The sequence below is a fragment of the Argiope bruennichi genome, chromosome 2, assembly GCF_947563725.1.
Source record: "Argiope bruennichi chromosome 2, qqArgBrue1.1, whole genome shotgun sequence".
NCBI lineage: Eukaryota > Metazoa > Arthropoda > Arachnida > Araneae > Araneidae > Argiope > Argiope bruennichi.
The window spans coordinates 116,484,952-116,512,185 of record NC_079152.1 but is presented as its reverse complement, the minus strand read 5'-3'; the positions used below and the strand labels follow the sequence as shown (position 1 = coordinate 116,512,185).

General features: G+C 31.9%; 1 protein-coding gene across 1 annotated transcript in view; it reads left to right on the top strand.

The window, feature by feature from the left end:
• LOC129960733 (ankyrin repeat domain-containing protein SOWAHB-like) overlaps positions 1–27,234 on the top strand; it is a 132,409-nt gene that overhangs the window by 79,157 nt on the left and 26,018 nt on the right. Inside the window, exon 8 of the mRNA XM_056074342.1 lies at positions 19,422–19,494. Coding sequence (XP_055930317.1) covers positions 19,422–19,494 — 73 coding nt within the window. The remainder of the gene's footprint in view (positions 1–19,421; positions 19,495–27,234) is intronic.

The window sequence follows — 27,234 nt, the reverse complement described above, 5'->3', positions numbered from 1 at the left end:
CTGAATTTAGTTTCAGTCAGCTTTAATTTAAAAACTGTTTACGTTTGACATCAAGTAAAAGTTGTCTTGTTTGTGAGAACGTCTTTATTTTTCTCCTTAAGCGACGTCGTTTACCCATTCCCTAAACGAAACAGGTTTCCATTTATTTTTATTTATTCTCTGACTGAATGGATAGAAAGCTTCGGGAACTTAAAAAAAAGAAGTCCATCCAGCAGTGATTTGTTTTTAAGAGATGACGGTAAACTGAATAACTGGATGTTAAAGTGACATCGTCATCGTGTTCTCGTCCGGAAACTTTAGGACATCCATTAGGGCCCGAACGAAGAGCGATTTTATGATTCGTTTAAGCACCATTATTTTCTCGTCATTAGCCGCAAGGGGGGAACTTCTTGCTTTTATTTGTTTATTTTGCACTTTATACCACCGGGAGAGAGTGAGAGGCACACTTTTTAGAAAAATGCTGAATGGATGCTCGAAGTGCCTCAAATTGTCTTATGGGGTGGAGAACACATTCTGTAGAGCGATCGTCCCTCCAACCCTACTCATCTGTAAATCGAGAGAAAGTATGAAATGTTTCCACGGGGGATATTTTATCATCATTTTACTTTGAGGGTGGTTTGGTGGATTTGGAATTTGAGTATTCGCATGATTAATATGCAGAGAGACGGCTTCTATGGTTTTAGCATGCGATCCCTCTTCCTTTCAACAGGCGACAGCCTTTTATTTCCAGTGGCATCATTCCTTTCGAAGAAAAGTACAAAGAAGTGAAGTATATCAGAAGGTGCGAAAAAAATCATAACTGATCTCAGATCGTGGTTTTGTAACGATGACGCGTCTGACTTTTCCATTTGGTTGACGTTGGTTTTATTTTTGTCCCTCTTTTGAGGTACTGAAGTATGGTAATTTTTCATACATCTATTTCCGTCCTGCATTGCAATTTTTCATGCATCCATTTCCTTCCTGGATTCTTTACTTTCTGCCATTGTTTTGCTTTCTCTCATTTTGACTGAAAGGTAAAGGTTACTTTCATGTCTCCTTTAGAAATATGTGACTATTTTGTAACTATTTTTGGATAGTGTTGTATTTAAAGAAAACGGTTAAGGAAAAAAAAAAAAATCAATTTTGTGGCATTTACAACTCGTAGTATTGGAATACAATAGGAGGAAGGAGAGTGGACGAGATTGTGACCCAGGAGGGTATAAAGACTATATATATATATATATATATATATATATATATATATATACTAGCCGCCTTTGGCGACCAGCCGGTTCGCCAATCTTAATGTTCGTTAAAATTTTAATAATTAAATATTTTATGCAATACCAACTTTAATAGATTCTTCAGCAAAATATTTTAAAACTTCAAATTTTGATAGTCATATAATTTACTCATAATATTATAAAGGCCTTCAGTCATAACGTGATATGTATCTCTCTCATTTTCTGTTACCCCTCGTAGAATTTATGCTTTAAATTAAAGTGTAAATGATTCATCTGCAATTAATATAATAATATTTTTTACTGAAACAAAGCATTTTTTTTAATAATATGATTACTGATAATAGAGTCACTGAGCGTTTAAACTTTATGGGCACTAAAGAATATCTTTCTTAATTTATGTAATATCTCAAGAATTTGTCAACAAAATTTTCGCAGATTTATCATGAACAGATCGATTAATGAACAATATTTCATTTTAAATGCATTAAACACTAAGAAAATAAAATGAATCGTTTAAAATAATCGGTCTAAAACAGGTTTAAAAAAACTACTTAAAAACGATGTACTTAAAACTATAAGCATATACAAAAATATAACTAACATAAATACAATTTAATTACAAAAGCATGCAACTAACCTAAAAATAATTTAAATCATTGAAAACAGGTTTTAAAAAAAACTACTTAAAAAACGATGTACTTAAAACTATAAGCATATACAAAAAATATATAACTAACATAAATACAATTTACTTACAAAAGCATGTAACTCACCTAAAAATAATTTAAATCGTCTGTTGAAAGTGGTTGTCATGACAACAATCAGAACAATGCGCATGCGTGAATTTTCTTCGGAAACTTCTTTTCCCTTTCCAGCTGTGTTGCCATAGAAACCGGCGCACAGCTGTTTACACGTTTATGTTTATCTATTCAGATTTTATAATATCTAATCAGAGTAACGGTGAATATCAGTGTGTTCGTGTTCGTCATTAAATGTTAATTTTTGTAATAACATGATTAACGAAAACAGAGTCACTGAGCATTTAAACCTTATGGGAACTAAAAAATATCTTTCTTAATTTATGTAATTTCTCAAGAATTTGTCGACCAACCGGTTCGCCAATCTTAATGCTCGTTAAAATTTTTATATTTAAATATTTTATGCAATTCCTACTTTAATAGCTTCTTCATCAAAATATTTTAAAACTTCAAATTTTGATAGTCATATAAGTCACTCATAATATTATAAAGGCCTTCAGTCATAACGTAATATGTATCTCTCTAATTTTCTGTTAGCACCCGTAGAATTTATGTTTTAAATTAAAGTGGAAAGAATTAATCTGCAATTAATATAATAATATTTTTTACTGAAACAAAGAATTTTTTTATAATCTGATTAATGAAAATAGAGTCACTCAGCGTTTAAACTTTATGGGCACTAAAGAATATCCTTTTCAATTTACGTATTATCTCAAGAATTTGTCAACAAAATTTTCTTAGATTCATCATGAGCAGATCGATTCATTAACAATGTTTACTTTTAAATGCATCAAACACTAAGAAAATGAAACGAATCGTTTAAAATAGACGGTTTAAAACAGGTTTAAAAAAAACTACTTAAAAAACGATGTACTTAAAACTATAAGCATATGCAAAAAATATATAACTAACATAAATACATTTTAATTACAAAAACCTGCAACGAACCTAAAAGAAATTTCAATCCAGTCCGCATCGGTTGATAATAATTCGTCAACACAATGCGGAATTCAGAACACACAGCGCATGCGTGAATTTTCAACGCCAGTTATGTAACGCAAATACGTGATTTTTTTTCTACGCCAGTTGGGGTAATGCTATGCGGATTAGAAATTTTCAATTTCCTCTATTCTGTTTTATTTTTATTCAAAAGTTCTTCAGAATGAATCTGAAGGATCGATTCATTAACAATGTTTAATTTTAAATGCATCAGACATTAAGAAAATAAACAGAATCGTTTGAAATAATCCGCCGAAAAATAATAACCCTAGCCTCATTACTGTTGGGAGAAAAAAAACCCGGAAGCCTTACTCATTTGGCGTTGGCGAAAATGGAAGATTTTTTTGGCGGAAAAGTTGGCGGTGGGGAAAATGGAAGATTTTTTTGGCGGGAAAGTTAGTTTTTAATTAATAATTAAAATTCTAATTAAAATTTCAAAAAAAGGGACCCCAGGTGCACATTCCCGACCTCTAAGGTATACATGTACCAAATTTGATAGCTGTATGTCAAATGACCTGGCCTGTAGAGCGCCAACACACACACACACACACACACACACACACACACATTGAGCTTTATTATAAGTATATATATATATATATATATATATATATATATATATAATATGGCATTTTTTAACACAAAAATGAAACGGCAAAAAGACAATAGCATGCAATTTTCTTTATTAAGCATTTGTTGAAGTTTATAGGGGGGGATTATTATATCATGGATACAAAAATTATAGGTATTTGGTATAGGTACTACTTACTCGTCAAGGTACTCCTTTAAAAACGATGTTCTTATTTATTTATTTAAAAGACAAATATTTGAATGTTGGATATGTTTTGTACAACTTTTCGAAATATTGCTATCGCATACTTAAGGGGAAGAAAAGAAAAAAACGATTAAGAAGTCTTTTGGGTATTATGACGCTAGTTACCTATTGAATGCTGTTTCACGTTGATGTAGATATGGCGTTGGTCCTTAGCCATTTATCAGATTAAAACTTTAACAAAAAAAGATTTAGAAGTATTGCTATAAAGAATAAGCGTTTTTAGAAACATTCAGTTTCCCTGTGAATCATTTATCATCATTTTATATAAGAACGGTTTGATGGATTTTGAGCGTTTAAATATAATTAATACGCATATAGATAAATATACGTTATACTTGTCCGTTTCAGCAGAAAAAAACAACAACAATGTTTCGCTAAATGAAGAATGAAACAATAATAAGGAAAGTTTAAGTAATTCAAAGCAGCGCAGTTTTATAGGAATATAGTGAAGAATTTTGGTCAGAGCAGTCACTTTATTTTCGCATTGCTATAATGAGGAGCTGGATACTTTTTCATAAATCCTTGCTTCTTTCTATTATTTTTCTTCCTCTGTTGTAAAGAGAAGTCGATTTTTGGACACCCCCCCCCCCCTTCTTTTTAGAAGTAGGTGGTAATGTTGCTTCTCCAAAAAAAAAAAAAAAGTTTCAAATGATTAGTTACATTTTATTAATGAAGCGGTGGAATTTAACAATTAATTTGTTACTCGGTTTTCTTCTACAAGGCATAGAATTTTTTTATTGTGTTTTATTTTGATATGCTATTTTTTAACGGTGAAAAAAAAAATTCATTTGAACCTTGAATGGATGTACAATAAAGTACTTCAAATTGCCGCTGCTACCTGGCACGATCGTTTCCCAGATTCGACTCCTCTTTAAATATAGGAAAAGTATGATATTATATGAGTTTTATCATTTCACTTGAATGCTGTTTGATAAATTTAGATTTTGAATTTATACACATTATTTAATAAACATGAAATTGTTCTGCATATGCAGTGTATCATCATACTTTCCATTAGACGACGGGTTTACTTCCGCTATTTTTATTTTCCTCCGATATTACTTCAATGAAGAATGAAAAGCGCCGTTTAGAATAAAAGGTTGGGAAATATTTTATCAAGTTGTTTAGCCATAACTGTGTAATTATTTTTTCATTGGTTTTATAATAGCTTTTTTTTCCTTATGCCATACAGTGAAGTTGACATATGATAATTTTGGATAACTTCAGTTTCTTCCTTCAGCTTTCAGTTCATTTCTTTTTCTCCCTGTTCATCTAAGAAAGGTTCAAATTGTTTCGTAGAGTTGACAGTTTTGCTTCTATTCTAGAACTCAGATGTACATGTAGATCTAAGAAAGGTTCAAATTGTTTCGTAGAGTTGACAGTTTTGCTTCTATTCTAGAACTCAGTTGTACATTGAAGGGATTTTACTTGTTTTGTTAATAAAGCATTTCCCCCTAAACATGGTTTATCTCTAATCGAATATTCTTTTAGAAGAAATGAAGATACTTTAGAGAGTGAGAGGTATTGTGTACAGCATTATGAAATTTCAGATGCAAGCAATATCCCGACCTAGCCAGACGCCATGCAGGAAAATTGGTGGAGCCACCGAAGAGCAATCCCGCCTAGCGCATAGGAGCAAAAGGCACTTGACGATATTGGACATTGTAAACAACAGAGGGCTCTTTAGAGAGAACACATATTAGCCTTTTTACATTATGAGAAAACGAAAAACAAGAGCTTTGATAAAATGTCTTGAATAGAAGATTTAATGACTGGAATTTTTAAGAGTTCTTCGACGTTAGGAGACATCCAATTTCTTGGCCATCTAAGTCTGTATTCTCGTCATATCACGCCTTTGATCATGTGATTTAAAGAACCTTCTTCGGTGCCACAGCATTATGAGATATTATATTTAACTCCAAATATAATTGGAGTGATATGACATAACCAAGATGACATTAAGATTAGTGTTCCCTCTCTGGCTCTGTATCTACAATCGAGTTTCAGTGCATCGACGTAGAAAGGGCAGTATATATGATTTTTTTAATCAGCAAACATTATCAGTGGCTTAAAAAGGATGAATTGCATCTGGGCATTATTTTTTAGAAGTCTCTTCGTATGAGGCTATGTAAATATGCATATAAATACAAGAACACATTTATATTTTGTCTCCATGCCACCTTCGAAGGTTGACACTTGATGCATCTACATCCCTTTGCTCCCCGGCCTTGTGCCATTGTGTTTCAAAGTATCAATGTTAATTTGAAACAGTTCATTCAGAGTTTCCTTTTTGTAGTTGTATTCCAAGTTTTCTCTGGATTTTATGGCGAGTTTTGAGACATTCCCTTAGTTGTTATATAATACGCCAACAATTTACACTGGAATTTTCTTGACAAAAAGAAATCAATTTCGCATTTATTGCTTATTTTTAAGAAATTTTAATTATGTAGGGAAAGGATTGTTATTTTTTTTACCTCTTTCTTGGTTCAAAACACCTAGAATTGTTTGCAATGGCTTGCAGTGCATTTTGTAACGCTTTATTATATACTTTGATTCATATCCGCTTGCGAATGCTATTTTCGCCATTAATACTAATAAAAAAAACTTAGAAAATATAACCTTATAGTTTTTTTTAAAAGCACTGAATTTTTCTTTTTGCGGCGAGGGTCATTTCTTAGTTATAAATTAGTTCAGAAAACACATGAAGATTCCTAAACCCATAAGCGTGGTGAATCCTAAAGAATTGTGTTGAAAAGCAGTAAAGACATAACTTTCTTTTATCTTTATATAACATATTGTCAGATTTTCACAAGCAGAAACCAAATATCCTGACCATATTTGTTTCTGCCTGGTTACATATCCTGGTTGATGTAACTTGAGATATGAGGATTTATGTCGATTTACAGCAAAACACGATTTACTACAATACCACAAGTTGTCAACCTATCACAGTCGTCCCGCTGCGTTGTCCATTTCCTCTCGCACACAGGTAGGAAGAAAGAATCTTTCTCATCACCTTTTCTTATTTACTTTATATTCGTACATCTTTTCCCTCCGCCTCTGGGATTTGAAAAGCAGTCGACTCGGAAAAAAGAAATCTGTCTTCTTCATAAAATGCTGAGTGGAATATAATTTTCCGTCCCCCATTTTATATATAAAAGGCTGTTGGAGATCCCTTTGCGGACTGGCGCATGCACTTGATATGCGGGAAAAAGGCCCGGCACTTAATCAAATGATTCATAGTCGTCAAACGCGAATGCGTGATGAATGATTTGAGCGCGAATATAACTCCATTCCCACCTTTTCTCCTTTCTTTTTCATTGTGATGGATGAAGAAAATCGCTTTAATCCATAAAAGACCGTCTATCTATGCTCGGACGAGTGGACTGGGGAATCCTTCTGAAGGGGGAGGGAAGAAGAATATAGGGCGAGAAAAAAAGAGGCATATATATGCCCTCCCTCCTTATGTGGTTACTTCGTGACGTATCTATCTCGCTATCTTCAAATAATCTGCAGCAGCGAAAGGTATCCGGCCTTAAGAGGGTGGAGCAGAAGAGGAACAACTCATCTCGTCCACGTGTCGGACGGTTGGTGGGGGCCGGGAGCAGCTATTTGCGGGTCGCCGAGGCGTGAAATTTTTCATAAGACCTCTTTCGACCCCGCCTATGCTCGATTACGCACCCTACCACCCGCACAAAGACCCCTTCGCCACCTTCCGCACATGAGCCAGTGCTTCCAGATTATTCGTTTGCTGCTGCTGCAGCCTTTTGTTTTATATGGGCAGCAAGCGCTTTCTTTTGAACGCAAGTGGTTGGCACTTTGGAAAAAGCAATGTAAATTAAATGGTTAGCGTGAGTTTTATAATTATGATAGTTTATCGGGGATCCGCTAGGTACCTTTATACACATTGGAAAACATTTGAAGCTTTTATTTGTTTATTAAAAAAGATAAGTTGAAGATCATTTGATATTATTACCTTTTAAATTCGTCTTATATAAATGTTTAACGTTGGCGATGCTGGTTTAAAATAAGGACTCCTATTGAACTATTATTTAAAGTTAACTCCTATTAAACTGTTATTTAAAGTGAAATCAAATGTCAGTCGTTGAATTATTGCTAGTCTTTTAAATTTAAAATGTGGAATGTTTTCGCCTCCACTTAAAGTTACGAATACGTTAAATGGTCCGTTTTATTTTTAGTTTCATCCCACAGTGCAAAGAACCGAGTGTATATTTTTTACCTCTTCCCTTTGATCAGTTGGAGCAAAATTTGATACAGATCTTTGATTCTTTGAAGTATTTCTTTCGCATACTTAAACACTTGATTGGACAGTCTATTTGGTTCAATTTATACCTGAAATATTTATTATTCTAATGGTATTCTATATGCTGAATTTCATCAATCTAGTTGCCATTTTAATATATCATGTTCACATAATTAACCTCCATCCCTCCCGAACTCAAGAAGCTCTAAAATATTTAGGAAATTCTCAAAAATCTCGAAACCGGTTACAGTGTTTTCTTTTTTTATGTTTCTTCTTTTCTCATGCATTAAAAGTGTGTACTGTGTAAAAAAAAAAAAAATATGAATTTATAAGTCTGCATATTTAAAAAAAATGCTAATAACTATAATAATTGAGAATTATAAATAGTGCACTTTTAATTCCCCAAAACCCTATCTGTAAAAGCCAAAAGTTTAAATTCCTGTAATAAGAGAATAATAAAAAAAAAAAAAAATTAAAAATGAAAGAAGGGGAAACCCATGAAACGATGCGCTAACGCTTTCATTTTGATGCCTGAAATTCCTTATTTTGACGAATAATTTACATACTTGCATTTGAATGAGAATTATAAATGGTGAGAGGGAATTGAATTAACTTTGCCTTTCATTCATAAACTTTCTGTATTTACATTTAGAAACTTGTGTTAGTCATATTCCAATTGATTCTCACTGAGGAATGCAACACCCAGAATTGTCAAATAATTTCATTTTTTATACGTACTTTTAAGTGCTTTGTCTTTTTTTGGTTGTTTCCTTCAGTCTGATATATATTTGCAAATCATGTGCTATTAATATATTGGCATTTTCATTGGACTCATTTGTAAATAAATGGATTTTTGATGTTTATAATGAATAACTAAACTGTCAATAATGCTTTTCAGAAATTGGAAAAGTATTTATTTAAAACTAGCTGATCTTTCTATCTGGGTTTTAGATTTACTTTTCTTCTACTCTTTCTGTATATTAAGAAAATGCAATGTAAGATGGTACTGCGATTATAACAGTAAAAATATAAAGTAGACTCCCAATTATCCGCGCCTGCCGCACAAAGGTTTTTTTTTTTTTGACTGATTTTTTCAAAAAGGTGCAGTTTTACAGTTATGCTTTTGTAATTACATAATACATTACAGTATTAAAACAGTACATATGTATTCATTTTTCTGTGTATCCTTGACGCCTCTCGTAAGTACAAAGCACTTTTCTGTTTTCATTAACAAAATGCATTTTAGGTTAGTTTTGAGTGATATTCTAAAATATTAAGCGTTAGTTAAACATTTCCTGCTGTTTATTTTACGTTTTATTGTACATAAAACGATTTTTCAAAGTTGGAATGACTGTTTTCTCTTTTGCTATACCCGTTTTTAGCTTTTTTCGGATTATCCGCGGCGGCCGCGCCACCCAATTCCGCGGATAATCGGGAGTGTACTGTAGGTATGAATTTTAGTTGTACCAATGTTTACAAGAATATTCCCTGGCTTTTCTAAACACATGTTTCTAATTCATCTCACCTGAATCTTTTTCGCACAAAGTTTTATACGCGCGTGATTCTCCTTGTTTATCAGTTGAAATATTGCGAACTCTTCTTCTCCCCCTCCCCCACTTTTTGCGCGAAAAAGTTGTTTTAAATCGGAAGGAATATACAAGCATTCTATACCAATGAAGTTATGTCTATAAGAAGGAGGAACTAGTTTTGTTTTGGATATTAATTAATCATTCTTTCTGTAAAAAATAAATTAATCTTTTTTTATATTACTTTTATATATAGATTATGTGCAGAAAGAGGATTGACAGAAAGTTTATTGACATTTTGCACTCAAAAAAGTAATTCGATGCATAACTATTCACCTAATACAAAGATTTGTTTATTGCTTTGATAAACAAATATACATAATTGTTTTAAGTTGAATTTCTTTGAAAAAGGAATCTACATCTTTTTACCATTCTGTAGGCGTTTTTAACAATCAGAGTTGAAAAATAAATAAATAAAGCGTCAAAATGATGCGCTGTCTTGAATGGTGAGTGAGAAGCACCATCCGAGTGCAAAAGTTTAATTCGCTGCGTTAATTATATTAGTGATACGAAATACAGGGTGTTTATAAAATCCCGGACCCATTTTGATGTTTAATAACTCATAAAATAATAAAGATAGATTTAAATTAATAACATAAATGGTTAAATAGACTCAAAAAGTTTCATGACCCTTGTCAATGAACTTCCACGTGTGCCCACTTCGTCGCACGGAGAATATCAAGTCGATAGTCAATTTCACGCCAGGTAGCGACAAGCATGTCGGCATCCACAGAGCCATTTGCGCACATTATGGCGATTGACAATGCCAGAAACATGAAAGGATGCTTCATCGGAGAACATTATGCTCTTCAGAAAATCAGCAGCATCTTCTATCCTCCTTAGCATATCTGTTGCAAAGGCCATCCTCCTAGGCCTATCGTTCGGTTCCAAAACTTGAACAGTTTGAACTTTGTATGCATGCAGTCTTAATTTTTTCTTAATAACCTTGTACACCGTCGAGATTGGCATATCCAATTCTGTTGCCGCTGATCTCACAGATATTCTAGGATTGTGTAAAAATGTCTCTTTGACACGCTCAACATCAAAATCACTTGTGCAAGGACGTCTGGAACGTTTCTTATCTTCGATACTTTCAATTTCTAGAAAATTCTTTTTCCACCGCAAGATGCTGTTTTTGGATGGAGGATCTTTTTGGTAAATTCTTCTGAAATTTCTCTGTGCTTGCACTATCGATTTCATTTCTATGAACCACCATAAAATCTGTGCTTTCTCTTGTGGTGTATGCATTCTCCTTAATATCCGCTCGAATAAAACATCACATACAAAAGTACTACATAGAACAAACATATCCAAAGTAAACATAATATTGCAATAGTTGCCAAAAACAAAAGAGAGAAAAATGCAATTAATAAGCAGACAATATTTAGAAAAGTACAGATATTTAGACTGGAAAATGAAATTATCTGAAATTAACCACATGTGCAGACGATATTTACAAAAGTAAAAATATTCAAACCTGAAAAGGAAAATATATGAGTTATTTCATCAATAAATGCCATAAGTTTGTTTATATCTTTATTATTTTACGAGTTATTAAACATCAAAATGGGTCCGGGACTTTATAAACACCCTGTATTTTGATATGTAAAAATGAATGTATGTAATGAATGCTCAGAGCGAATTAAACTATGTTGGGCAGTGCAAATTTCAGATGGCCTCATTCTTCTCCAAACTATCAAAACTAGACCATTTTCTTAATTCATTTTTATTTACTTTTTATTAACTTTTTTTTATTTAAAATATTATAAAAAAATGAAATAACAAAACGTTTTAATTCGATTCACCCTTAAAGGAACTGATTTTAGTAACTCCTTAAAATTAAATTAAAAAATAATTCTAAACAAAATCATGAAAAATACTAAACTTTAGAAAAATGTTTTGTATTTTGTAACAATGTTTGCACCAAATTTTACTTTTCATTCAGTTAGCCAAACTGATTTTCGAACACGAAAAATTCGGAATATAACATTTTAAAATTTAAGCGATGTTTGATTTTAGTTTAAATAGGCTCAAGTGCATGGTCCTTGAAAGCAAAATGAAAAGACAAAGTTATATAACCTTGAAAGAAAACCTCAAAACAAACCTCAAGGCCTCAGAGCCTCTAGGTAATTGCTGGTTTGATTACCCAGCCCTGATTATGCTTTGACATCACTTGCTTTTTCCTTATTGTAAATATTGTATGGATTTCTAACTCATAACACAGAATTGCTTCAGATAGAATACTTTTCCCCCCATCCTTGTTTCACAAGTTCTGTGGAAAAGCAATTTTTTTTTGTCTCATTGATCAGGTTATGCCATCTGTCGGTGAACTTTAAAAGCATTTAAGTGAGTGAAAGAAATAAAAGTTTCAATTTTTATTTCTTTATTTTAAGATACCTGCAAATTATTTTTGTTTAACTTAAAACTTTAAAAAAAAATCATTTTTATTTAAATAAGTAATTAAAAGTCGTATAGATTTAATAAATAATATAAATTAGGAAATAATGGCAAAATATTCGGAAAATATACTTTAATTAAAGTACTTAAAAGCAAATTTCTTGTTCTAAATAATTTCATTTATATAAATTATTATAATTCATTTTTATAAATATGAAATTTTGAAATTATTTTGCAATTAAATTTGTTACTAGATCACAAAGTTCAGTTATTTAAATACGTTCAGAATATTAAAATAGTGTTCTCTCGTCGAGAATATTCCATGTTCGCAAAAATTCAATTTTTGTGAATATGAAGTTGAAAGTAAATGGTTCAATCTTTATCTTCACTTATAATAAAAATGATTGTGTATTGACACTCCTTGTGCTTGGCACATACTTAATTTGGAGTATTGAAATGTGCATTTTTTCGTGAAATTGTTACATCACAAAATTTGTTATCATTTTAAAGTTTGAAAAGTTATTTTTTTCGTTGATATAAATTTTTTAACATATAAATTATAAACATTTCCGCTCTAATCACGGCCCAAAAATTAATTTCTAAATCTTTAATAATTAACATAGTTAACTAATAAAAGAATATAGTTTAAATGAATTAAATATTTATATTTTATATAGTTTGAATCAATAAATGTTCGGATGAATTACAAATTTTAAATTTTTATGCAGACCTTCTGTCCTGCGAGGCATATTGAATAAAATATTTTTGAGGCACTAATATTTATATAAAAAACTTCTACTGTTTTACAATTAAAATTTATTGAGTTACGAAAATTTAAATATCACTCTTCTATAGAAACGTGCATTTTAGACTACTCCATTTACCATCTGAAAGAAAAAATGCCATTTTACTCCCAGAGTTTCCCCAAGACTGATTGGTCTAAAATAATTAAATTATGTCTTACGCTAAAATAAGGACATTCAAAGCTTTATAGATCCGTCATATTCAGTCGCAGAAGATTGAAACATTGGATTGCGAAAATTAGCTTATTGAATATGATTCATAGGATCGAAGAACTTTGATTCCGATCAAGTTTAGACTTTTGAATGTTTTCCAGACATACATTTATTGACTGAAATAAAATGAAATATTATTTACTGCATTTAAATCCTTTTGAAAATAAAACTGAAAACTCAATTTTATGATAAATCAGAAACCTTTTTATTGAATAATTATTTGAGATAGTAATATTAGTAATAATATTGAGATCGTAATATTCTGTAATACACGCAAGATTTCAGTGCTGAAGGTTTCGATTTTCTACACTCATTAAAAAAAACAAAAACATGTTTGTTTTCAGCGGTGTTTTTAAGTTTCAACTCCTTTGTTTCAAATTTAAAATTTGCAGGAGCTAACAGAAAATTAAGAGAGAAACATAGTACAATGAAAAGAATATTGTAAAGCTTATATAATAGTATAAATTTTATACTTTTTAAAAAAATGTGAAATTTAAAAATATTTTGTTGAAGAAGCTATTAAAAGGCCAAGTTACGTAAAATATTTAACAGCCGATTTTAGCTAGTATCAATCCTGGCGAACCTGCTAGTAGCCAGAGGCCAGCACCATTATAATTTTTACGAGACTATTTGAGCTTTAATAAAATTTAATCATGTGCATTATATTTATTTACTGGAAAAGAACAACTTCATTTGTTTTTGATATCTTTTGAGACAGATGTAATATGATGACACAGATTCTGAGTCCCATTAGTTCTGATTCTTGTGAAACTTCGAAAGTCTTTTATAATTTTTTATTTTCTCATATACATTGCGTACAGAGAGAAAGTATTGTATTTTTCAAAAATATGAACACGAGATTTTGACGAATCTTCACCTTTCGCACTATTCTGAATGTGAAAAAACACATTTTTGGAATTGTCTCTGTCTGGTTTGTGAATATGACACCTCAATAACTCTTGGGGCTAAATGGATAATATAATTGATAAATAACTCCGCTATTCCTTTAAATATTTTCAGTCTGCTATAGACGAGAGTTCATGTGTCTGGAATTTTAACTTTCTGAGACTTGTAGAGTCTGAAAAATCCTCCAAAAATCCGACTTCGTTTATTATCCAATAATTTTTGTATTATAATTTTTCTTTCTGCCCTTTGCTCTCCTTTTATTTATTTATTTAAAAAAAATCTATTTCTGTTACTTTACTTTTATTTCAGTGCAGTGGAAATATTACTTAGCCGTAAAATACTGCTGATGAAACTAAAAGTTTTCGATATATCTAATTATTGTCTTCAAATACTGTTCATTTTCAAGACTTGTGATTGAATATTCTGTGATTGACTTTTAATATGGTGTCGTTTAAACTGTGATAAAACCAGAAATAATTAAACCTCTGCATTCTATTTAATAAAGAGCCTCCCGAAGCAGTTCCAGATTATTCTGATTCATAATTGGTGAACGCCGATTCTTTGGCTATTATACAGTTTATTTCAAAGTCTGATTGAATTTTAAGCACAAATTAAATAATTCTGACGAGTATTTCCTTCATTGCCAATTCTATTATTGGAAAGTATAATGATGACGTATTGTGGGAAAGCATTTAACATAGCAGATGCTTGAATTTGTCTATATCCCCTGTGTCTTCTGGCATTCTCGGCTCTGAAAAGGGGAATCTCGATTTTTCGATACGAGAACGCTGCCTGTCTTCGCAGTTTCTCAACATTTATCGTCGCATGCGAAAGTTGCTCGACTCTGTAATCATGTATCGTCCCGAAATCTGCATCTGTAGACGAGGAACTTCGCTCTTCGCACCATTCGATCGTCTTTCCTAGAAGGGAAAGATTGAGGGATCCACCATCGTATACATTAAGGACCATCTGTTTCTGCGATCTCTTCCAGAGAGAGTGCACGGCAAATATGCAAAGCGACTACTGAATCTATCTATCTATCCATTCCGCACAGCTTGTGTACGCCCGATATTAAAACAAAAGGGGAAAGAGAGAGAGAGAGTGAGGAAGCCATATTCACTCAGAAGGCTGGATATATATCGAGAATAGATAGATATTACTTTAAATTTATTAAACGGTCGGCATTCGTCGCGTTTACACGCCGATTGTTGGGGTGCAACTTCTCCCCTGCCTTCTCAAGACTCTCTTCTCCCAGTCGACAGCTGGCACGACCACCCTTTCCTTCAGGAGAAACATGCAGATTCGTTCCTTTCCCGGAGAAAGCCGCATCTATTTATTTCTCCGGAAAACGGGAATCGATCCCGTTTGACTTTCAAAAGAGTTATTCCCGCGCGCGTTCCTGAATCAACCCCCTCCCATGCCTCCTACTGGAAGAATTTTCTTGAGGGTGGGGTGGGAGGTCGACTAGAAACCTGGAGGGGGTGGAGGAAACCTTTCCCTCTTGTGACAGACAGAGAATTTTATTATTTTACATATTGCCTGAAGGGATTCCTTCTCGATCAGCATGGTTGCCTAAAATCCTCTGTAAAGATATATATATGTATCTGTAACTGTAGCTGTAAGTGTATTGAAAGATTTTTATTTATTCTTACCCATCTCCCCTCCACTTCTCTGCTTTTATTTATTTTTTTATCTATTCCCCTGCAGCGTTAAGTTGTTGTTGAATCTTACTGGCAGTAGATGCATGAAGTTAGCTTTTCTTTTTCTCCTTTAGGGAATATTGCTCACTATAACTCGTAAATATCTTGAAATGTATTCAAAAAATTGTTCCTCTCCCCCCCTTTCAGGATTTCGACAAAATTAGCTTCTTGTCCGCTTTTATTGGTTCTAAACGCCCAGAGCGGATCTTTTTTCGTTCAGATGTGTCTCTGATATTGCTAAAGTTCGTGACGAAAGGATTGCGTTTGTATATCTAGACAAAGTGGAACAGGAGCCGGAATCGAGAATTGTTTAATCGTGGGAATTCAGTTGTTTTTGAGTGAGATCGGTGTCTCCCGGCTGTTACGTCGTTATCTTGAGATATTACAGTTGAATGAAAAGCTGCCCTGCGTGATCTCATATTTTACGAAATCCGAAGTCTTTTTTTTTATTATTATTGTATCGTAATTTTGAATTTTCTCGTATTAAATTATCTTAAGTGTTTTTTTTTCCTTTATAATTTTTTGTACTCTTTTACAATTTTATATTGTTAGCTTAAAGTAAACAACTTTTCTTACAAAAATTGTTTTTTAGATAATAGTTTATATCCTTGAAGCTTTGTGAACTACTGTACACTTCCGAGTATTCGGTTCGCTTATATCCAGCCTAATTTTCTTTTATCATAATTAAATTAGGAAGAGAAGGCATCAATTAAGGACTTTTCAAAACCTAAAAACTGTAAGTTTTGACTCTTATCTTAAGTTACCTTTTCATATCTGTGCAATAGTTTATCAGTGAAAAATAAAATCAGTTTGAGCCAATTTTCTTAAGAACTAGAATACCTACGATTTACTTTAATGTTTTGTTTATGTTTCCTGCATTTAAGTTGGCCATTACAGAATTTATGTTAAAATGTGAGCATAAATTCACATTTAATTTACTTATTCTCTAATAAATTCTTGAAACGTGCAGTGCAGTATATAAACATATATAAACTACAGAGCCTTCTATTTTAACTCGACACGTTACCGGCAACTGCTTCTATGATTCATCGGACCGCGGCTGCGTTCACATTGCAATGAATGGAGGGCTTAGTACTCAATAAGAAGTGAGAAAATACGTGTTAAAACAGTGAGTTTTGGTATAAAATCTTTGTCATCTGGTATTGGTGGGCAAAGAAAGGAATTCATAGAATTCTGCCCAATGCGGCTTTTTTGTTATCCCGCCAGTCTTTTCGCCACATTAGGCTGGATATTCGGGAGTGTACTGTAGTTATAACTTTAGTTATGTTAATAATAGGGTTTTGTAGAATTACAACAATTTGATACAACGTTTCTTTTTTGTTTCAAGATTTCGAGTGCTGAAAAGATTGATCTAGATAATCTTTATATATAATTTTTTTACATTATTAACCCCTCCCCCTTTCACTTTGCAATTAATGACGTATATGATTCACATATCGAAATAGAGAATTTTAAGTATTTAAATGTGCATTCAAGTAAAAACTATTCTGTAAAAATAATGATTTAATCAAATTATTTTAAGTGTCATTTACTTTCTTATATTATCTTAAGTTATAATAATAAAGTTTCTAACTAGGGGTTCTAATCCAGTTAGGAGGTTAAATCTTCCATTTAGGACTTAATTGTGTTTGGCAAAGTTGTGAGATCGCAAAAATTCAGGCAAATTTCTTTGTCAAATATCTGGTCAAGATGTGTTTATTAATACTTATATACAGTTTGTTCGTTCTCATCGTGGCCCATTAGCCAATTTTTAAATCGTTAGAAATAGGCATATAGTTCCAATTCGAAATATACCTAAATGACGTAAATAATAGCATTTCCTGTTATTTCTGTCAACAAATTTGTTGCTGAAAAAATTATATAATCCAAATTTTTTACGATCTTTCTTGGTCCTGTCAGTCATATTTAGTAAAATATTCTTGCTATTTTGACATTTTTCGAGATATAAAGCTTTGATTTTCATAATTTTGGATTAAAAAACAGCTATTGCGGGACACGGAATTTATTGATTGGTTGTTTTTTCTTAAATGTTAAGATACTCATTTAGAGTGATTTAAAACCGTCCATAATAATGCTATTCAATTCGGCTTGTCTTGAACGTAGAGGATTGGATTTTTTTTTGTCGTTGTTTTTCTTTTAAATGTTAGTGCGTCAAGAATATTTTACCAAATTTGATAAATAGGACAAGATTATAAATATTTTGACTTCATAAGTTAGTAGCAGTATGTTTATTGACTAAAACAATGTGAATTAAATGATCAAGTTTTTCGAATTGGAAGTATATGTCTATCATTAACGGTTTAGAGATTAGCTATTGTACCACGATTAGAGGGAACAGATTGCATATCTATCATGAATGAGATAATTTTCATCAATTTTCAAATGAAATATTATTAAATTAAATAAGTAAAATAAATAAAAATTAACCTCCTTAGGTCTCAATTACGTTTGTTGCTTATATGTTACTCGTCTTTGGTGACTAATTGGTTCGTAGTATATTGATTATATTTATTTAAAATTAAATAGTTTTTAGATATATTTTCATGTTTACAATTTTGCCAAATTGCCAAGCATTGAAGCAATATTATATTAAATGTCTTACACTTGTTCTTTTCATTTTATACATGAACCTGTCTATTGGAGACCAGTCCCATTACATCATAGCACTATTAAAAACATTAATGTGTTATTCATCTATCTTCTAAATTTCGCGATATTTTAACCATTTTTTTTTGTCTTGTTAATTACGCAGATATTAAACAAAATCCTTCTTTAGCCTTCAACGATAAAAGAAATTCACGCGATTAACTAATAGGCAATGAAAACGGTTTGAATTTCTGGATAAAAATTGGCCTGGTGGTAAGGTCTCGGCTTCGGAACCGGAGGGTTTCAGGTTCGAGACCCGATTTCACCGAAGAACCGTCGTGTAAGGGGGTCTGTTGCACGTTAAATCCGTCATGACCAAACGCCCTCCCGCTGGTGTGGTGTGGAGAGGGGGGTGCCAGCTCAGGTGTCGCCCTCGTCATCTGACCGTGGTTCAAAATTACGAGGTCCATCCCAAAATAGCCCTAGTGTTGCTTCAAACGGGACGTTAATATAATCAAATCAAATCAAATCAAATCAAATCAATTCTGGGTAAAAATGTAATCTATGGTTGCAAATAAAACAAACAAAAGGAATTGTCGAAATGTATGAAATAAATGGACGGTTATTATAGTGGTCTCTTAAAGAATGTAATTTTTTTTAAATTTGGGAAGATGTCAAATTTATCTTTCTGTAATGATATTTCCATAAATGAAAGCGGGAAATGGCAAAAATATCCAGTTTTTAATTAATTAAATATCCAGTTTTTAATTTATTATATTCAGTTTTTAATTAATTAAAATTCTGTTTCAAATTTCAAAAGAAATCTTTCCAAAGCACACATTTCGAACCTTCAAGGTGTATATGTGCCACATTTGGTAGCTGTAGATCGAAACGGTTTGGCTTATTGAGCAACAATGCACACGCACACTTTCATCTATATTATTATTTGAGGTAGAGATAGATGTATTGGGGATCTCGAAATGTTTGACCCGAGAGCAGCCATGTAAGCCCTAAAAGGCTGTTGTTTGAATGGATAATATATATATATGAGATTTAAGTGAACAAAACTCAGCAATGGTGTAAATGTTTTGATATAAATCAAATGATCTATATATTCTTTATCTCTATAGGGTTATACACCATTGCATCTTGCTGCTATGTTTGGTCGTGAAGAAATAATGGAAGTTCTTATAAACACCTATGGTAAGTTCCTTTTCTTACTAAAATTGCGAGATATTAAAATATTTTCGTTACTTTAACAATTGTGTTAAATCTTGCATCGAAGTTCGATTTTATTAAATTTTAATTGCAAACATAGCTCGCTTATAATTTTGCTTCATTTAAAAAAAAATGTTTTGGTAGACGAAATTTGAATTTTGCTGCTCGGAAATTTCAGAAAAGTTGTAGTAAAATATGTAGTGCATATTCTGTAAATTTAAATTTGGGTACTTATGTATTATCGCAACCAGGTTGGCGCGATTTGTAAGTTTGAGTAAGAATTAGTCGCCAAATTTGGCGATTTATGCGAATTTTGGCCTGGTTGCGTTAATGCGTAAGTACCTAAATGTATTTGAAGCATGATGTAAAGTTTATCTTCGATTTGCAAATATCTCCGATCATGAATAGTCGGTGTCTTGAATTCTGAGCATGCAAGCTGTACGAATCATTATTATTAATCAGTAGCTATGAAAAGGACTGACTTCTATTATGAAAAGACATTCTTCAAGGTTGACCAAGGCTGATTTTTTCTTTCTCGTATACGAAGTTTAGAGAAAGTATTATAATCGTCAAAAAATTCGATCTCAAGGTTTTGATGAATCTCCGCCTTTTAGACCTGTCTGAGTTCGAAAAACTCATTTTTGACATTATGTCTATTTTTTTATGGCAAAGGTCACTCAAAAGACCTTCGGACTAGATGGATGAAATTTGGTGTAGCACCAAATTTTTAGATTTCTATCAAATTTTCAGTGAAATCCTTTCAGATGAAGTCAGCACGGCAGTACAAATACAAGTCAACTAAAAAACGAAAACAGCTAGATGAATAAAATTTAGTTTCCAGAATTTAGTATCTAACATATAGGTGCCAATTAAATTTGGAACGAAATCTATCAAAGGCTTCACTTTCTGTCAATCTATGCTTCCACAAGCATATAAACACGATAGCTCAAAAATGTATTGATATAAAAGTATGAAATTTGGCATGTGATATTTTTTAACTACAATTTAATTCTGTGTCAAATTTTGGTTTCAATCGATTGGAAACAACGCTTCTAAAATAGAAATTCTATTTTCAAGTACTTATTGTTAAATGACAGGAACTCACCCCAAATATCACACGGTAGATTCAGCGAAAATACTGAATTCACGCCAAAGATCAGTATTTCGTAATTATTGTTCGCCAATGCCATGCAGGGCTTTCGAGGACTTATTCAAAATCCACAATTTTATTCAAGAGGAAGCAGGAAGCAATTTTATCAGAGAATATGTTTGAAAGTTTTATGGAAGCCACTCCTTATGTTAATTTTTTTGAAATAAATAACGTTTGAATTGAGCGACCGATTTATTCTTTTTAGGAAAACGATGACTATTTCATAAACAATAATGCAACTTTTTCTAAGTTGCAGTTTCTGTGCTATTTTATCACAGATACATATGGGTGGATTTTTGATGTTAATGACTCTTTTATTAATAACTAGCCGCCTTTGGCGACCAGCCGGTTCGCCAATCTTAATGTTTGTTAAAATTTAATAACTAAATATTTTATGCATTTCCTATTTTAATAACTTCTTCATCAAAATATTTTTAAACTTCAAATTTTGATTATCATATAAATGACTCATAATATTATAAAGACCTTCAGTCATAACGTAATATTTATATCTCTAATTTTCTGTTAGCTGCCGTAGAATTTATGCTTTAAATTAAAGTGGAAAGGATTAATCTGCAATTAATATAATAATATTTTTCACTGAAACAAAGCATTTTTTTATAATGTGATTACTGAAAATAGAGTCACTGAGCGTTTAAACTTTATGGACACTAAAAAATATCTCTCTTAATTAATGTAATATCTCAAGAATTTGTCAACAAAATTTTCTCAGATTCATTATGAGCAGATCGATTAGTTAACAATGTTTAATTTTAAATGTATCAAACACTAAGAAAATAAAACGAATCGTTTAAAATAATCGGTAGAAAACAGGTTAAAAAAAACTACTTAAAAAATGATGTACTTAAAACTATAAACATATACAAAAAGTACATAACTAACATAAATACAATTTAATTACAAAAGCATACAACTAATCTAAAAATAATTTAAATCAAGTCCGCATCCGTTGAAAATAGATGTCAACAACCAGAACACAATGCGCATGCGTGAATTTTCAACGCCAGTTACGGTAGCGCAAATGTGTGAATTTTTCTACGGCAGTTGGGGTAACGCTACGCGGATTAGAAATTTTTAATTTCCTTTATGTGTTATTTTAATTTAAAAGTACTTCAGAATGAATCTGAAAGATCGATTAATTAACAATTATTAATTTTAAATGCATAAAACGTTAAGAAAATAAACGGAATCGTTTGAAATAATCCGCCGAAAAATGTTAACCCTAGCCTCATTACAGTTGGGGAAAAAAAAAAACTGAAGCCTTACTCATTTGGCGGTGGGGAAAATGAAAAGATTTTTTTTGCGGGAAAGTTAGTTTTTAATTAATAATTAAAATTCTAATTAAAAATTCAAAAAAGGGGACCCCAGGTGCACATTCCCGACCTCGAAGGTATACATGTACCCAATTTGGTAGCTGTAGGTCAAAAGGTCTGGCCTGTAGAGCGCCATAACACACACACACACACACACACACACACATTGAGCTTTATATAAGTATAGATTAGCTAGTTCAGAATAAGCATTCTCTTTCCTTCATTTATGTGAAATTTAGTTACTTAGTTATTTTTTGTTAAGAACTTGTACTCAAATTACTGTTGTAATGGTTTAAATAATTAATTATCTGAGTAACAGAAAAGGGATTATTTCATTTTGTTTTAACTTCTATTGTGGAAGACAAATTTTGGTTTACGAATGAGCTTCAAATGAGTGGATTTGATTCATATACATAAAGTGTGCCGAATTTTATTCTTTGGCCATAAAGGTATATATATGTCCCAAGCGCAATCTTAGGAAACTTTATGAAGGCAAAGAGTACGATTATGCCAGTTTTTAAGATTAAAGGCTATGAGAGGCCGGAAATACCGCTTTAAGTGCGCAATTTACATTATTCATTTTATATCTTGAATTATTCGGGTAGTTACAAAGTCTGTCCTTGATTTAAAAAAAAAAAATATGTAAAACCAGCTGCAGGGGTCTCCCTAAAGCTTTTACTCATACTCTCTAATAAACTTGTCATTCCGGAGAATGCCTTACTTAGCATTGATTTACATAGTTAAAAAATATTAACCTTTGGCGTGAATGTAGCATTTTTACTGGATCTATCGTGTTATCCTTGGAGAGTTATTTGGCGATTAATTTATTATTATTTAGCCCTGGCCATACGTTGATAATATCCAAAAATCGAATTTTTGTTTCAGACACGTTTCTCAACTTACAGTCACAAAATCTCATACCAGATTTGATATCTTCAAGTCGCTGCGTTTTTGAACAATCGCGTTTTCATGTCTCTGAAAGTGCAGATAGACAGACAGTCAACCCTTAGATGGATTTGTCTCAAAATTTGACAATTGTCTACATTATATATGTTAAATCTGTGTGCCGAATTTTATCTGTTTAGCTCCTTTCTTTTTGTAATAATCGTGTTAGAATATATTCGAACAGACGGATTTCCTCTGAACAGCTTTTACTCAAAATTTGATAGCAATCAGCTGATTCAGTGTAAAGATCCTATACCAAATTTCATCCGTCTACCTCAAAGCGTTTTTGACTTGTCGTTTTCACAGACAGACATGCGGGACAGTTCTCAAAAATGTGTTTTTCTAACTCAAGGGGGTCTAAAATGTGGAGAGTCGTCAAAATCTCGTTTCCGAATTTTTTTGTCGATTATTATATTTTCTTTATACTACTTATACGAGAAAGTAAAATTGTTATAATTTGGCTTATGGTTGTTTCGAAATATTGCAAAGACATAAAGATTTTAATAAAACCACTTACTGCAGCAAATTTCAATGTGGGCGATTTTGATTACGTGAAGAATGCCGAGGCGATATCACAATTCTTCTTAAGTTTTGTCTATCATTTCGGTTGTCACGCTAGATGCAGTATTTTTGATTTTAACTTTGAGTGAGTCAATATCTACAACTGTCGGTGCAAATACTGTGCTGTTTAAGTAAACTTGTAATTGACATTGAACAGTAATGGGCGAATTTAATTCGTGGTACCAAAGAATACATTGAACTTTTTCTTTCATTTACGTTATTTGTATAATAATCGAATTTAAAATCATTATTTTTGCGTTAGTTGCCTTACCTGAAGGATTAAAAAGAAATTAAGAATTCGACGATTCCATTGTAAAGATTTTACAATATGATATTCTGTGGTTCCCTCATAATAATTTTTATAGACTTTATGGTCACCTTGTGCATCTTCAAGCGGAAAAAGCGCCAGGCAGCGTTTACTAAGGTGTTAGATGACTTTAGTAATTATTTTTGTCATGCGAATTGATTCTGTTAGGATCCTGAACAGATAATAAATGAATAATAGGAATAATAAAATGATTCTATGTAATGAATAATAAAATAATTCTATATTATATCTGAAAAATATTCGACTTATTAAAATACCTTTTGGAGTTTCAGTTACTATAAGACCTGTTGGAAGATAGGTAGATTCCTGTAGGAAGACTACCTACTGCAATGGTTCTCATAATAAGACTGGGAAGATTTCTTCAGTTCTTCACCGATCATAGTCCCTATAACCCAAAACCATACTTCGCTCAAAGGTTTATATATAACTTATAATATAACTCTGCCTACGTTATCTTATGATCAGAATAACTAGAGTAATTTCCTTTGAATTTTAACTGACGTGGAGCATGTTGTTAGAAATGTAAAAGTCTCGAACGAGTTCGTAAATGGCCCATCTAGCTGAAAGGGGATGGGGATTGAAATTTTCATTTCGCTATAACTTTCTTAATATTGAAGATAGAAAAATAAATGAATTAGCCAAATTAGGGTTTCATTAAGACGAACAATTTTTGTATTTAAATTTTTTTGATAGCTGCAATTGCGGAGAAGTTAAGGCTAAAATGTGATTATCAAGTTCTAATTTTGATTGTTTCTGACATCAACAATTTATGTTGCCAGATAATATATCTGATGTAAAGGAATCGACCTTTGCCATCTTGCTGGCCGAATTCTTTTTTTCTTTAGGAATTCATTACTGAAAGAATATTTCTGTTGGTTTTGAAACAAAATAATATTTAATTCCTATTCTATCACTATCCTTTCACTATCTGATTTTTTTGGGGGGTGGGGAGGAACCATCGTAAAATCAGTATGCTGCGTCAACACTTATTTTAATGTCTTGGGTGAAGAGAAAGCGACGATAAAGTTCTATTACTTTCTGCTTTTACTGACAAAACGGTGTGGAAAGCACCGAAAGTATCAACTTGCAGTGACTGTCGACCTTTGTCTTTCATATACTACCCAATAGTGGTTTTAACTTTATGACCACTGAGGATCATCTTATATTATTCGTAACCATTTTGTTGGTCAGAGAATAAAATCGTAAATGTCTTGATATTTTTTGAAAACCATTTTCTTCTTTGCATCTTTATAAAAAAGTTTATTTGGATAGAAAGGAGAATTTGGACTAAACCTCAATGCTTTTAATTCAGATTTCATAAAAAGACATGACTCTTTCTTACCGATATTCCTAACTTAATATGAGCAATATATTTTGTCTTATTTTGTAAAGCCTTGGTTAGTTAAATTCTTTTATTTTAACTTCATCGGGTTACTAAATTTTTATTCTTTTCTTTTTCCCCATTACATTTTTTTTTTCTTTTTGAATTTTACATTATGTATAAGAGTTGTTGTTGTTTCTTATGGCACTTGCCATGGAACAAGCCCGCTGTTCGAGGACAGCCGATTTAAGCCTGAGGGGGAGCGTCTCTTGTTTTTATAGTAGCGCCAACTAGGGCCAAGAGTACGACTTAGCTACTTATGCATCACTCATTCGCTTGCACAACCCCTTTTTACAGGAGGGCACATTCACACATCTCACAGATAGAACATCGGAAGAACAACCATGCCCGAACCGGGACTCGAACCCGAGACGCCCAGATCACGGGGAAGACGCGCTACCCCTATGCCAGGACGCCGGCATGTATAAGAGTAACATACATTATCACATATGTTACTCTTGATGAATTTAAAAAATAAATAAATAGAGAAACTGAAAAGTAGTTGCTATTTCACATTTGATTATTAAATTTCATGTTTTATTTTTGTAGAAAATTTAGTTTGACAGACATCTGCTTGACCATTTTTCTTGTATTCTTTTGAGATTCGGCTTTCTTTTTCCAAACCAGTATTGGATTTATAAATTTTGAGGTCCCAAGCAGTACACATTATGAGGTCCTCTTTTTAATAAGGTCAATTTAGTTCCACATTTCTAAAAATATTTAACTCAGCATGTTAATTGTTTATTTTAGTTTAATTTAGTAATTTTTTGAATATATATATATATATATATATATGTTTATTTATTTTTCAATATGTATGCCATAAGAAAAATGGCTAGAGCAATAAAATTCTTCTAACATATGTCTTAAATATTAATTAACGATTTCATTATTTACTAATAAAAGGATTTAATTATTATGCTGCATTGAAATTTATTATTTTAATAATCAAACAAATTTAACATTAAAATTTATATTCAGAACCTGTTAAAAAGAACAGAATGTAACCAGTAGGGATTGCAATACAGAACCAAAATTACAATACCGGTATTCGGTATTTTTTAGATCTCAATACCGGGATACCGGTTTTAATACCGGTATTAGAAATTTTAGAAAAAGAAGAAAACACAGGTGTTTCTTTGTTTTATTTACCAGTTTTATTAGAAAGGGTAAATATCACAAAAAATAATTTGTAACTTATAAATTATAACAGTATATAAAGAATCGCAAAAAAAGTAAAGGAACAACTTATTTATTTAAATCACAAAAAAGGGTAAATATCACTATTCAGTCTGTGGTACTAATACAAATTTTTGAAATGTGATCTTAAAAAACATAATGCATCCATTGTACTGTCATTAAGCCTGAAACGTAATTTTGTTCAAAAATTACCAGCTGTCGAAAACGCTCTTTCGGTATCTAACACTAGTTGGTGGTATTGTTAGCAATGCGCGATATACTTTTTCCAAGTATTTACCTCTAAATCCCTCACCTTCAAATAAATCAATTTCTTATCGGACGGTTTTGGATATAGCTGATTTCTGTATTGTATTTTGGTTCGTTGAAATTTTCTTATTTATCACTAATTCTAATTTTTGTTCAAGAGACAATTCGTTTTCATTATCGACATTAGTGTCATCATAATCTTCGATAACTGAACAGAATTCTTTTGAATGTGGATAGGTTTGTTAGTAAAAAATTTTAAGAAAATTTACTATAAACTTAATCAGATTTGAATTGGTTCTTTTCTTCTTCTTCATTTTTAAAATCATTATAATTATGTAAATACCATAATACATTTTCTATTTCAATATGCCTTTCTTCTGTGCGATTTTTCAATGTAATATATAATCTTCAGATAGTGATGTGTGCTTTCTAGTGTGATGTATGCTGTTAGGAGTAAACGGTGCCAACGTGTTTTAAAATCTAATATTAACATATATTCTGTTTTATTTTCAGTTAGTATGTATTGTTATTATCTTCATTGTCAATATCACTCTCACTCTTACTCTCTTCAAAGTTGGAA